The sequence below is a fragment of the Zonotrichia leucophrys genome, chromosome 28, assembly GCF_028769735.1.
Source record: "Zonotrichia leucophrys gambelii isolate GWCS_2022_RI chromosome 28, RI_Zleu_2.0, whole genome shotgun sequence".
Lineage (NCBI taxonomy): Eukaryota > Metazoa > Chordata > Aves > Passeriformes > Passerellidae > Zonotrichia > Zonotrichia leucophrys.
This window is the reverse complement of record NC_088197.1, coordinates 4979716-4993721: the sequence shown is the minus strand read 5'-3', so window position 1 is coordinate 4993721 and position 14006 is coordinate 4979716. Positions and strand designations below refer to the sequence as shown.

The following is a 14006-nucleotide window of genomic DNA, read 5'->3' as shown; positions in this document are numbered from 1 at the left end:
AGTGGGGCTGTCCCGTATCCTCCCCGGCTCCACCGGGGCTGTCCGGGATCCTCCCCGGGCCCTACCGGGGCTGCTCCGTACCCGGCCTGGCCCCACCGGGGCTGTCCTGGATCCCCCCCGGGCCCACCAGGGCTGCTCCCGGCCCTCCCTGGCCCCATTCGAGGCTGTCCTGGATCCTCCTCGGCCCCACCGGGGCTGCTCCCGATCCTCCCCGGCCCCATTCGAGGCTGTCCCCGACCCTCCCCTGCCCCACCGGGACCCCCAGTGCCCCTCCATGCCCCACACCCGATCCATTTGTGTTAAAAGCGTTTCCTGCAGAAAAAGCGGAATTCTCCCCTCCTCGCACCTGCAGCAGGTGTTTGCTCCTTACCTGTCTCTGCCACAGGAGAGAATAATGAGGGTTTTTTAACCTCAATGCCACGCAGGGGAGATTATTTTTAAACCAACATTGCCACTAGAGAAAAAACTTGAGCTGGGACTGCCCATGGATTAGGTGGGATAGAGAAGAGGGAAGATCCTGCACCCTTGGATACATCTTAAAGAGATTCTGTCAGAAATCAAGGGGAACACTGAATATTTCTGACAAACTGGAGTTTACCTAGCTGAGCTGGCAGGGACTTTAAGCAGAGTAAAGGATGCTGCGACTGAAATACTGAACTGGCATTTATTATCAAAGTCAGACTGTTTACATCTGTCAGGTCAAGGAAATTCCACAACTACAAAAAAAGATTGTGCACATGGCAGTTCCAATGCAAAAACCAGTAAAACGGGGCTCCCTCGGTTAAAAAAAGGACTTAAAATTACTCCAGAAAGCAACCGGGTCGGGCTGAACAGCTTTACATCCAGTCAGAGAGGAGGAGGAGGCGCGGGGCAGAGCTGCAGCCCTGCAGAGGTGCAGAGCAGAGTTGCAGCCCTGCAGTAGTGCAGGGCAGCGCTGTAGAGGTGTGGTGCAGCCCTGCAGTGGTGCAGGGCAGCGCTGTAGAGGTGTGGTGCAGCCCTGCAGTGGTGCGGTGGTGCAGGGCGGAGGCGCGGGCCCTGCAGCGGTGCGGCCCCGCAGTGTTGCAGCACAGCCCTGCAGCATTGCAGCCCTGCAGAGGTGCAGCACAGCCCTGCAGCATTGCAGCGGTGCAGCACAGCCCTGCAGCAGTGCAGCCCTGCAGAGGTGCAGCACAGCCCTGCAGCATTGCAGCCCTGCAGTGGTGCAGCACAGCCCTGCAGCAGTGCAGCCCTGCAGCGGTGCAGCACAGCCCTGCAGGGTGCCTAGGCGTTGCGGTCGATCCGCACGTCGATCTCGCGGCCGCGCAGCTGCAGCCCGTTCATCATGCGGCACGCGCGCTCCGCCACCTCGGGCGACTCGAAGCGCACCACGCCGCAGCCCTTGGACTTGCCGTTCTCCATCTTGATGTCAGCATAGAGCACGTGGCCTGCGGGCACAGCACGGTCAGGCACTCCCCACCCAGGCCCTGTTCTCCACCCAAGGACTGCTCCCCATCCTGGCTTTGCCATCCTCCATCCAATCCCCATTCTCCACCTCCCCACCCTGGCTTTGGCACTCTCCATCCAATCCCCATTCCCTACTCCAAGAACTGCTCCTCACCCTGGCTTTGGCACTCTCCATCCAATCCCCATTCCCCACCCCAAGGAGCGCTCCCCACCCTGGCTTTGGCATCCTCCATCCACTCTCCATCCAATGCCAACTCCCTACTCCAAGGACTATTCCCCACCCTGGCTTTGGCACTCTCCATCCAATCCCCATTCCCCACCCCAAGAACTGCTCCCCATCTTGGTTTTGGTGTTCTCCATCCCAAGGACTATTCCCCATTCTGGCTTTGGCATCCTCCATCCACTCTCCATCCAATCCCCATTCTCCACCTCCCCATCCTGGCTTTGGCACTCTCCATCCAGTCCCCAATTCCCCACCCCAAGGAGTGCTCCCCCCACCCTGGCTTTGCCATCCTCCATCCAATCCCCATTCCCTACCCCAAGGACTGCTCCCCATCTTGGTTTTGGTGTTCTCCACCCCAAGGACTGCTCCCCATCCTGGCTTTGCCATCCTCCATCCACTCTCCATCCAATCCCCATTCCCTACCCCAAGGACTGCTCCCCATCCTGGCTTTGGCATTCTCCAACCAGACCCCATTCCCCACCCCAAGAACTGCTCCCCATCTTGGTTTTGGTGTTCTCCATTCCAAGGACTGCTCCCCATCTTGGCTTTGGCATCCTCCATCCAATCCCCATTCCCCACCCCAAGAACTGCTCCCCATCTTGGTTTTGGTGTTCTCCATCCCAAGGACTATTCCCCACCCTGGCTTTGGCATCCTCCATCCACTCTCCATCCAATCCCCATTCCCTACCCCAAGGACTGCTCCCCATCCTGGCTTTGGCACTCTCCATCCAATCCCCATTCTCCCCATCCTGGCTTTGGCACTCTCCATCCAGTCCCCAATTCCCCACCCCAAGGAGTGCTCCCCATCCTGGCTTTGGTGTTCTCCATCCCAAGGACTGCTCCCCACCCTGGCTTTGCCATCCTCCATCCACTCTCCATCCAATGCCAATTCCCTACCCCAAGGACTGCTTCCCATCTTGGCTTTGCCATCCTCCATCCAATCCCCATTCCCTACCCCAAGGACTGCTCCCCATCCTGGCATTGGCACTCTCCATCCAGTCCCTCTTTTCCACCCCAAGGACTGCTCCCCACCCTGGCTTTTCCATCCACTCTCCATCCAATCCCCATTCCCTGCCCCAAGGACTGCTCCCCATCCTGGCTTTGGCACTCTCCAACCAGTCCCCATTCCCCACCCCAAGAACTGCTCCCCATCTTGGCTTTGGTGTTCTCCATCCCAAGGACTATTCCCCACCCTGGCTTTGGCATCCTCCATCCACTCTCCATCCAGTCCCCAATTCCCCACCCCAAGGAGTGCTCCCCCCACCCTGGCTTTGCCACTCTGGGAGGTTATTCATATTAATTCCTCAGAGCGAGGAAAATAACTCACCACATTCATTGAATTTATCTTTCAGCATTTTCCATGTAAAATCAAAAGGCAGCTGTGGGAAGAGAGGAATAAACCATTACTGAGGCTCTGCTGAATCAGCTGCAGGCACCCCCAGCTCCCCAAAACCAGAATCTATCCCAGGACAGCCACTGCCATAAAACCATGGATCACAGTCAGCCAGGAGCTCTCCTGGTAAGGAAATGGCTCCAGCTGTCCCCAAAGAGTGGCAGCATCCAGTATCAGACATTGGGACTGGAAAACGAGCATGGATGAGATCAACACACCAGTGACAATGGGAGGGCAGGGAAAGGGCAGCAGTGGGAGAAGGCAAAAGGGGCACTCACATTTCTCACAAATATCTGACAGGCTTTCCGGGCCACGCCGGGCGCAGGGCCGCCGGCTCCTCCCAGGGACCCTGCAAAATTCCCTGCGAAGTTGCCCCGCTCCATGTCCATGGGCCGCTCGAAGTTGCCGCCCATGGGCAGCCCCATGCGCTCCATGCCCGCCCCCATGCCCTGCCCCATGGGCGGCCCCATCCTCTCCATGTTGGCGGCCCCGATGCGCTCCAGCCCCATCCTGTCCATGGGGGCGGCTCCCATCCTCTCTATCCCGATCCTGTCCATGGGCGGGCCCCCGATGCGCTCCAGCCCCGCGGGCATCCTCTCTATCACCTGCCCCATGCCCGCGCCCATGCCGGCGGGCACCATGCGCTCCAGGCCGATGCCCATCCTATCCATGCCCGCCCCCATGCGCTCCACGCCCGAGCCCATCCTGTCCATGGCGCCGCCCACGCGCTCGATGGCGGCGCCCATGCGCTCGATGCCGAAGCCGATGCCGGAGCCCATGCGCTCCATGCCCGGCCCCATGCGCTCCATGCCCGGCCCCATGCGCTCCAGGTTGGGCGCCAGGTGGTCGATGCCCAGCGGCGCCATGCGCTCCATGCCCGAGCCCATGCGCTCCACGTTGGAGCCCATGCGGTCCAGCACCAGCCCCATCCTGTCTATGTCCGAGCCCACCCGCTCCATGCCGTGCCCCATCCCCGCCGGGAGCCGCTCGATGCCCGAGCCCATGCGCTCGATGCCAGGCGCCATCCTCTCGATGCCAGGGATGCTGGCGTTGCCACCACCTGCAACACAGCACAGACAGCGTCAGCAGGGTGGGCGTGCAGGGAGCTGAGGGCTGCTCGCTCTGCTGGGATCAATGCCCAGCGCTCAGAACTCCCCCAGGCCAGGGCTCTGCGCCTGCAGGGTGAGGGAAACGCAGAGGGCTCAGCTCAGACCCCCCTGCAGAGCTGCCCCAGCCCTGGGACCCCAAAACAAGGATGTGGAGCTGCTGGAGAGAGCCCAACCTTGGGATCCCAAAATAAGGACATGGAGATGCTGCAGAGAGTCCAGAGGAGACCTGGAGCTGCCCCAGCCCTGGGACCCCAAAATAAGGACATGGAGCTGCTGGGAGAGAGCCCAGCCCTGGGAAACCCAAAATAAGGACATGGAGCTGCTGGGAGAGAGTCCAGAGGAGACTCTGGAGCTGCCCCAGCCCTGGGAGCCCAAAATAAGGACATGGAGCTGCTGGAGAGAGACCAGAGGAGACCCCAGAGCTGCTCCCAAGGCTGGGACCCCAAAATAAGGACATGGAGCTCCTGGGAGAGAGTCCAGCCCTGGGACCCCAAAATAAGGACATGGAGCTCCTGGGAGAGAGTCCAGCCCTGGGAAATCCAAAATAAGGACATGGAGATGCTGGAGAGAGACTAGAGGAGACTCTGGAGCTGCCCCAGCCCTGGGAGCCCAAAATAAGGATGTGGAGCTGCTGGAGAGAGCCAGCCCTGGGACCCCAAAACAAGGACGTGGAGCTGCTGGGAGAGAGTCCAGCCCTGGGAAACCCAAAATAAGGACATGGAGCTCCTGGGAGAGAGTCCAGCCCTGGGAAACCCAAAATAAGGACATGGAGCTGCTGGGAGAGAGTCCAGAGGAGACTCTGGAGCTGCCCCAGCCCTGGGACCGCAAAATAAGGATGTGGAGCTGCTGGAGAGAGCCCAGCCTTGGGACCCCAAAATAAGGACATGGAGATGCTGGGAGAGAGCCCAGCCTTGGGACCCCAAAATAAGGACGTGGAGCTGCTGGAGGGAGCCCAGCCTTGGGACCCCAAAATAAGGATGTGGAGCTGCTGGGAGAGAGTCCAGCCCTGGGAAATCCAAAATAAGGACATGGAGCTGCTGCAGAGAGTCCAGAGGAGACTCTGGAGCTGCTCCCAAGGCTGGGACCCCAAAATAAGGACATGGAGCTCCTGGGAGAGAGCCCAGCCCTGGGACCCCAAAATAAGGACATGGAGATGCTGGGAGAGAGCCCAGAGGAGACTCTGGAGCTGCCCCAGCCCTGGGAGCCCAAAACAAGGATGTGGAGCTGCTGGAGAGAGTCCTGCCCTGGGAAATCCAAAATAAGGACATGGAGCTGCTGGAGAGAGCCCAGCCCTGGGAAATCCAAAATAAGGACATGGAGATGCTGGGAGAGAGTCCAGAGGAGACCCCAGAGCTGCTCCAAGGGCTGGAGCCCCTCTGGAGCTCAGGGAGAGCTGAGGGTGCTCACCTGGAGCAGGGAAGGCTCCAGGGAGAGCTCAGAGCCTGAAGGTGCTCCAAGAGAGCTGGAGAGGGACTGGGGACAAGGGATGGAGGGACAGGACATAGGATAAGGTCAGACAGCTTGATTCTGAAATGTTATGATTTGGTCATTAAACCAAATTAAATCTGGAAGTTGATGGAGCTCTGCCTGCTTGGGTTCAGCTTTGCTCCAGAAATTCTGCACTTTCATTACTGAGATTGCCCAATATTTCCAGGGAATGTGCTTGGAAGTTAAATGCAGCAGGAGAAGCAGGATTTTGTTTTCACTGACAAAAATGAACAACTTCCCAACAGCATTTAAAAGCCAGACAGCAAATTCCTACAGCAAATCTAAAATCTGCTTTTTTTTATCTGTAACACCCCCATAATTTTTGTGAGCAGTTCAGGGATAAAAAGCAGGAAGGAAATGGATTTCACACACTGCACTCACCTATTCCCCTCTCCAGGGGCTCTCCAAAACTCCGGGACATTCCCATCTCATTTCTTCCAAACTCCCTCTCAAATCCCCCTCCCATGGCTCGATCCATCTCTGCAAAGAGGAAGTGGAGAAGTTTGCAGGGGGTTTTATGGCCCCTGAGAGAACATTTTACCACAGGAATCATCCTGAAGATTCACAGAACATTTTACCACAGGAATCATCCTGAAGATTCACAGAACATTTTACCACAGGAATCATCCTGAAGATTCACAGAACATTTTACCACAGGAATCATCCCGAAGATTCACAGAACATTTTACCACAGGAACATCCGAAGATTCACAGAACATTTTACCACAGGAATCATCCCGAAGATTCACAGAACATTTTACCACAGGAATCATCCCGAAGATTCACAGAACATTTTACCACAGGAATCATCCCGAAGATTCACAGAACATTTTACCACAGGAATCATCCCGAAGATTCACAGAACATTTTAGCACAGGAATCATCCTGAAGATTCACAGAACATTTTACCACAGGAATCATCCTGAAGATTCACAGAACATTTTACCACAGGAATCATCCTGAAGATTCACAGCACAGGAAGGTTTTTGTGATTTTCTCCTGATCATTCTGTCATGGCTTCAGGAGCATAAAGCCCCAAGGAAGAGCAGGATTTACCCCAAACACATGGGACAGAGCCATAATATTTCTGAATAAACCATGCAAGGTCCCATCAATAAATCAGTGGGTTTGTGCAGCTCAGAAACCACGAGGAACTTGGGGATACAACTGGAAAAACCCCAAATTATTCCCATAAAACTGAGAAGAGGCTTTTGGCAAGAGGGATCCCTGCCAGGGAAGGCAGCAGGACACACAGAGCCAGGGCCTACCGCTCATCCTGCCCATGTTCATCCCGCCGGGGAAGCGGCCGATGTTCTCCATGCCACCAAAGGGACCTTCCATTCCTGAAAAACACATTTGGGAATTCTTCAGCAGGGCATTCCACACTGCACAGCCAGCAGCTGCTGCCACACAACAATCCCACACTGCTCCCCTGCACCAGTTCCCAAAAAGGGGTCAGGATTTGGGCACAGCGTTATAAAACCATGGAATCACAGAGTGGGTTGGGATATTGAGGATCCAGTTCCAACCCCCAGGATGGCACTTCCAGATCTCCCGAGCTAAGGAAGCACAGGCCATGTTTTATGGGATGGACCCACCCTCCCCACACACCTGCAGCTGTTTGAATACCCAAAAAGGACCCAATTCTTGCTGAACTGGTGATGATTCCCCAGCACACCAATTCCTGCCCCACACACACAGCTCAGCCTGCAGGACTTGCACAAAGCTATGAACAGAGCAAGAAGCACAGCTTACCTCCCATTTTATTCATTCCAAAGCCCATGCCTTCCATTCCCATTCCTCAAAATAAAAGAGAAAGCTTTATATAGCAGGTGTCAGCCAAGAAATTCCAGCCAAAGGCTGCAGAACTCAAACCACACAACACATCCATGGCTTGGGCTGAAGAGCTTACATGGGATAAGTCTGAGGAGATTTCAACATTCCTGCTCAGAAAATCAAGCAGCAAAGGGGAAAAACCCACTGGCATTTCGACATGGAAAGCTGAGTGTGTGCTACTTTTTAGGTGGCTCTTTGAAACTTGTGCTATTTCAAGAGATCCTCACCAAAGATTTGCAAGCCCACTAGAGGTGTTAAAAGTGAGAGATGGTTTGGAGTTTCATGGATCTTTGCAGTGTCTGCTGCTCATGCTCAAGAGTCAGAAAATGAGAGCTGTGTCTTGACCACAGTGAAAAAAAAAAAAAATAAAAATGGAGCAGTTGGTTAAATTCAAGTTTCCATTATCAAGCTGAACAAAAAAAAAAAACTCATTTGGCTTTAACATTCCTAAGAAGCTACCAACTTTTTGGGGAGGCAAACAAAGCTATCTACCTTCTACACAGCTTAAAGCTCTCATGAAACAAAAGCATAGGAGTAATCTTCTTACCTCGAGGTCCCATGTTGCCCATTCCCATGCCTTTGTTTATATGATTTGCATCAATAGGTTGACCTCCAGGTCCTAATCCCATGCCAATACCACCAAGACCATCTGAAGAAAATATTCAGATATCAAAAAAGCCTTCTTTCCATAGTTTGACAAAACAGCAAGTTTTATTTCTTAAGTAATTGACTTTCATTCTCCAAAAAAAGCTTGCTGTGTCCCCCCTGTGGGGTGTGTACTGAAAGCAGGGAAGTGTGGAATAAATCAAGAGTAGATGTGTCTTGAAATAGGCTAAAAACTATCTCCAATTATTTGCCTTTCTATTTAAATTTCCATCTTACTGCTGAGAAAACTTGCTTTGGAGCTGACTCCTGAAAAATAACTGGCTAGAACACTGCTTCATTTGGGCAAAGCCCTCGTGTGAGGAGGGTGGAGTGGGCAATTTGGGAGAAGATCCCCTAAAGCTGGGCACAGTTCTCACCTCCAGCCCTGCCAGGGGAGAACTGAGGCACCCAAGGATCACTGACAGCCACCGATGCAATTGGAGCACACAGCCAGCCTCTCTCTGAGCAAACACAGCAGGCACGGAGCCCAAGCTGCCTCAAGGATTCCCCAGCCCAAACAAAGAAGGAAAAGCCCTTTTTTTTTTTGTTTTTCCTGAAGCAGGAAGAAAGCTCTCTGCTTGGCACAAACACCAGCTCATGGCATGCTGTGCCTGCAGGATTCCCTCGTTTCCAGCTCGGCACTGAACACAGGAGTGTTGAATCTTGTTTTAAAACAGCACAAGGTCCCCCTTCCCCGCCCCAGCAAAGGCCAAAATCCAGGCTTCCAGAGGGATTTGGGGACTTTTACACCAAGGTCATGGAACTGGAACCCAATGGTTTTGTCCTGAAGAGAGGAACATCCTTACAGTGACTCTGCTGCTGAGGAGGGCCTTGACAGGCACTGAGAGCTGAACTAGGCAGGGACTCATTAATGATCATTAATAATGGGCAATTTAGCAGCACACAACAGGCCTGGTTCCCAGGAAGAAAACAGCATCTGTGTGAATTCAGAGAATCCCAGAATGCCAGACTGGTTTGGGTTGGAAGGGACCTTAAAGCTCATCCACTCCCAGCCCCTGCCCTTGCACAGCCCAGGCTGCTCAGGGCAATTCAAATTCCACCAATTTAGCTGTGTTTGAGGCAGCTCAGCCTCCAGCTCTTCCAGTCCCAACTCTTCTCTTCAGCATTGCAGTATCTCATCCCAGCATGGCCGAGCTTGGGAGGGGCCTCAGCTCAGCCCAGATCACATCCACAGCTTTGGGAACTGCCAGGGATGGAGACTCCTCAGGAGCTCTGAGCAACCCAGTCACCCTCCCAGGAATGTCTCCTTACATCCACGTGGATTTCCACTGCTGCTTTAGACTTGATCTTTTAGTTCATTCAAATTCCAAGTTGGAAGGAGCAGCTTGGGGCAGCCAATTATTCTGAATTTTCATCTCCTGGGTTTTGGTCGGTGCTTTCTGCATCCTGCACCTCCAAGAAGAGCCTGGTTCCCCTCTTCTTTCCATATTTAATACATTGATAAGATCTCCTTTGGAAATGTGAAGGCCTGGAAGGCTCTCAAGTCCTGAATTCAGCCCTTCCAATTTAAGGGAGAATATTCCATTCCCAGAGCACCATCCCACAGCAGGAATTGCTGACTCACTATATTTCCATTAAATCCCACTATTAATGGAAGGCTCTGGGATCCTGGAATTGCAATGGAGAGCTCTGGAAGCCTTGAGAAGGTGAATGTTTTAAGACAAGCTTCTGGCCATGAGCTGAAAGAAGTATCCAAAAAATCACTGAGCAGCTCTTCTTCACTATTCCCCTTTCTGAAATGATTCAGGAATTTGGATCCCAGTTTTCCAGTCTGAACCAGAGTTTTACTGGGGCTGGGACTGGCTCCCAGGTGCTGAACAGCCAAATAAAAAGCAGAAGATGTTGAATCATGCAGGGGACACTTACGAGGGAGTTGTTGGGGTCGCTCTGGAGGGAAGAAATCTCCCTTGGGGAAGGCTCGTTCATCCTAAAAGGAATTCAACACATTAAAGCTGGCAGGGAAAGCAGGAAATTATTTCCTGGTTCTTTAAACTTTGAATTAAAATACAGGAATTTCCGTTAAAGCAGTCTTGACTGTAGTTTTGATTTGTCTTTTAGCAAAATAATCTGAATTAACCTTCCCTGATTACATCAATTCAGCAGGCAACAGGCAAATCACACATTTCCTCCTCTGGATTTTGATCCACCCTGGGAACCACAAATTCCCCCCAGATCAGGAGGGCATTGCCAGTCAGTGGGAATGGGGGTGTCCTCACCATTTTGACGTGCATGGGTCTGTCAAAGAGCAGCTGCCCATTGAACATGGCTGGGGTTGTTAAGGATCATTGTTCAAGCACTGAGGGCTCTGACAGGGAGCACAAAAACCCCTCAGAAAATCTCATCTCCTCAGTTATCAGTCACAGATTATCCCAAATGCTTCTGCCTTCTCCAAAACTAAAAAGCCTTGAAATACAAATATACCAAAAAAAGGCTTTTTGAAATTAAAAAAAATTTATAAAAACACATTTCTGGGTAAGATTAAGTTCACAAAGAGATATAAAATGTAACTCTAAGTCAGCCCAAGTGTTTTCTCAGTCACTTTATCCATTGAAAACAGGGAGAAGCTCCACAGCAATACCAATTCTGAAGTGTGCCATGCCAGCAAATCCTCTGCCCAAGTCTGGCTCACACGAGGTTTAGTGGGTGCAGTGCAGAAGGGAATTAACACTCACAAAAAACTTTGGGAAACGACAGTGGGAGTATTTTCTTCTTATCCAAACCATAAACAGGAGCTGAGAAAGTCATATCTGGAATTTTATTGCTGTTTGGTTTCTAGGTGGCAAATCATTGCTTGGCCAGTGAAAGGGAACAGGAAAACAGCAGCTCCGTGTGCCTTGGCACAGGGACCTTTCTCCTTTCCAGACAATTGCATTTGAATGCTAATTACAACCTAGAGACAGAAACTCATCTGGGATAGAAGTACATTTATCCAGGTAGGAAAGAGAATTTCCTTTGGGAAAGATCCTGAGCAAACTGCAACAATTCCTTCAAGAAGGAAAAGCGAAAGAGGGAAAAGCAAAAGAGAGACAAAATTCCCTTTTCCATCCATTACAACCTGACCTTCCCTGCCATGGCTAACATCCTGCTTTGGAATCCAGCTCCCCCCTCTCCCCTGGTGTGTTCCCTGGGTTCCCTGCCCCACGCCCAGGCTGCTGCCAAGGATACAGATGGCCTGCACGGCCTCGATGGCCTGCTCGAAGGTGACGGTGCCGATGCCGCGGCTCTTGCCGTCCTTGTCCTCCAGGATGTCGGCCCGCACCACCACCCCGGCCATGCTGAACACCTCCTTCAGCTTCTTCCAGCCCACCTTGTAGTCCAGCTGGAAAACAGGGCAGCGTTGGAAATGCAACAGAGAAAACAGCTTTAGTGGGCTCCTGTCCTTGCCTGGTATTGGCACTGAAGCTGTCAGAGAGCTGAGATAAAACTCAATTAAAGTTCACAGGTTTGTTCAAAAATTCTAATTAACAGAGACTGTGGTACACCTTAACTGAAAACCTCCTTTGCACAGATGCTGTGGTTGTGTTCTTAAGTTCGTTAGTTTGCTCCCCCCATTTTCTGTATTACTTCCTGCTGCTACCCTGCCAGTTAGGTTGCTATGGAAATGAAACTGCTCCTCCCTTGGTTTCTCTTATAAAGTGAAAGTTGTTTCCTCCTTGGGGTCAGTCAATCACTCCTTTTCTCCTCCCAGGTTTCGAGAATTTTCTTTTCTCTGGGAGGTATGGTTGGCTGTAGCCCCGGAGCCCCTCCTATGATTTATAACAGTTGGTTACTTTGGTATATCAGTTATGTTTCGTACCTCCAAATATGTATTTCTATTGGATAGCTGGGTTTCCCTGCCTTCTTCCCCCCTTTTCCCTTAAAATCCTCTCCTGCCCCTTGTTCGGGGCCATTTGCTGGGTGTTTCCCCTCCTTGTTGGTTCTTCTGTAATAAACCGACAGTTTACCCCCAACAAGTGGTCGCCTCCTAATTCGTCTCTCACCGCGCTGCTCCGAGCTATCCCCCAGCTCAGCCCGAGGCCAAGATGCCGAGAGAGGCTGGCTTTGGATGCACAGGGGCCCTGGCCTTGCCCCTCACCAGACAGCCGGATTCCAGGGCTGTTCACGCCCCCGCGCACACAGAGAACCAACAGGACACAGAGGAGCTTTTCCTGGCATTGCCAAGGCTTTTCCTGCCTCAGTTTGCCCCAGCTGAGGGGCTGCCATGCAGGATTTGCAGCACTCACGTTGGCCACGAAGACGGTGCTGCCGAGGCGGCCGGCCTGCAGGGCGTGGATGATCTCGTTGGGGATGTTGGGGTTGTTCAGGATGCTGGGGGGGATGTTGATCATGCCAGGGCCACCAGGGCCGGGCCCGATGCCCATCCCTCCTGCTGCCATCACCTTCTGCATGGCCCTCCTGGCGTGCTCCCCGTCGGGGTCCTGGGGACACAAACACACACTCAGATCAGATCAGATCACATCAGATCAGATCCCCCATCCACCAATCAGTGCCAGGGCTCCCACAGACACAGTTTCCCTTTATCCCAGGATATCTGCTCCCTAAGCATTCCCAGCCAACTGCCTCCCTTTCATTGGCAATTTATATTTTATTTACACCCAGCACCTTTTTATCATTTAAATGATACAGACATATTTTATGAAAAATCCTTTCATTAGGATCTTTTCTCCTGAGAAGCTGGGAAGTTTCAGCTTCTCCATGTTTTGCTGCTTTGGAATGTGATTTGGAGAATTGTTTACCCAGCACGTGAAATTGTTTTTACTTGATGACCAATGACAGCCACCTATGTCAAGGCTGTGAGCAGCCACAAGATTTTATTATCATTCCATTCCTTTCTATTCCTTGCTAGCCTTCTGATGAAATCCTTTCTTTTATTCTTTTAATATAATATAAAATAATAAATCAGCCTTCTGAAACATGGAGTCAAGACTGGCATCTCTTCCCTTGTCAGGGCTGCCTGCAAATTCAACACCTTCATTAATGGTACCCTTTATTATTGGAGTTATTCCTCCTCAGGCATTTCCCTGGTTCCCAAGGTGTTTATCCATCATTAATACCAAGAGCAAACCTCTGTTACATCTGTTCCAAACCCTGATAAATCCCCAGTGCCACTGGAGAGGGTTTGGAATGAACTCCCAGGACTGGCTGTCAGCAGCAAAGCCACTAAAATGGAAACACATCTTTGAGGTATTCCAGGAAAAAGCTGATTCTATGGAATTGGTGGTGGAATCCATTCATTCTGACGCAGATCCAAAGGGAAGTTTGTAAAGAACAAACATGAGGGTTTCTGTGTCAGATCATTAACAAAGGAACTGCAGTTAAAGCCAAACTCCTGCTTTGTCCCCACATCCAATTTAGTCTTGATAATCACAGTTCAGCAGTGGTTAAAACGATTAGAAAAAGGCTGACTGGGGTTTTTTATCCTGTTTAAGTCCTGCTTTCTGTCCATTATCCTCTGAGTCAGCCCTAAACCCTGAACAAGAACTCCCCCTTCCCTCCACCCCTGCCAGAACAGATCCCCTCCTTACTTCTTTCACTTTCAGGGGTCTCCCACCAAGACTGTGCTTGTTCAGAACTTCAGCAGCCTTCTTCATGCTCTCCTCCATCTTGAACTCAACCACCCTGTGGGGACACAGCACAGCTCAGGAGGTTTTGTTTGGAGAAGCCTCCTTGGGTTTCTGGGAAAAATTCAGAGAGAACTTACGCGCATCCCTGGCGAGGCGATTCCCCAGGGCAGTCACAGGGAGGAGGGAAGAGAGAAGAAATAAAGTCAGTGAAAGCCCAAACCACACACAACTATTTTATTATTAAAGCCAAATCACATCAGTTAAGCCCTAGCAGCGAAAATAAA

The 14006-nt window shown here is 51.9% G+C and overlaps 1 protein-coding gene across 4 annotated transcripts; it reads right to left on the bottom strand.

The window, feature by feature from the left end:
• Positions 1–645: 645 nt before the first annotated feature.
• Positions 646–13777, bottom strand: HNRNPM (heterogeneous nuclear ribonucleoprotein M). Of its 4 annotated transcripts, XM_064734026.1 has the most exons (13): positions 13684–13777; positions 12382–12576; positions 11324–11477; positions 10375–10424; positions 10025–10085; positions 8040–8141; positions 7412–7456; positions 6925–6999; positions 6038–6136; positions 3338–4119; positions 2994–3045; positions 1221–1424; positions 646–1117 (listed from the first exon to the last, which is right to left on the bottom strand). In XM_064734026.1, exons 1-12 carry the CDS (start codon positions 13759–13761, stop codon positions 1261–1263), a joined length of 1857 nt encoding a protein of 618 aa, XP_064590096.1. In that variant the 5' UTR covers positions 13762–13777; the 3' UTR covers positions 646–1117; positions 1221–1260. The 4 variants fall into 4 exon arrangements, with proteins under 4 accessions (XP_064590096.1, XP_064590095.1, XP_064590097.1 ...); XM_064734025.1 differs by having other exon boundaries at positions 646–1424; XM_064734027.1 differs by having other exon boundaries at positions 646–1424; positions 8040–8138.
• Positions 13778–14006: the final 229 nt, after the last annotated feature.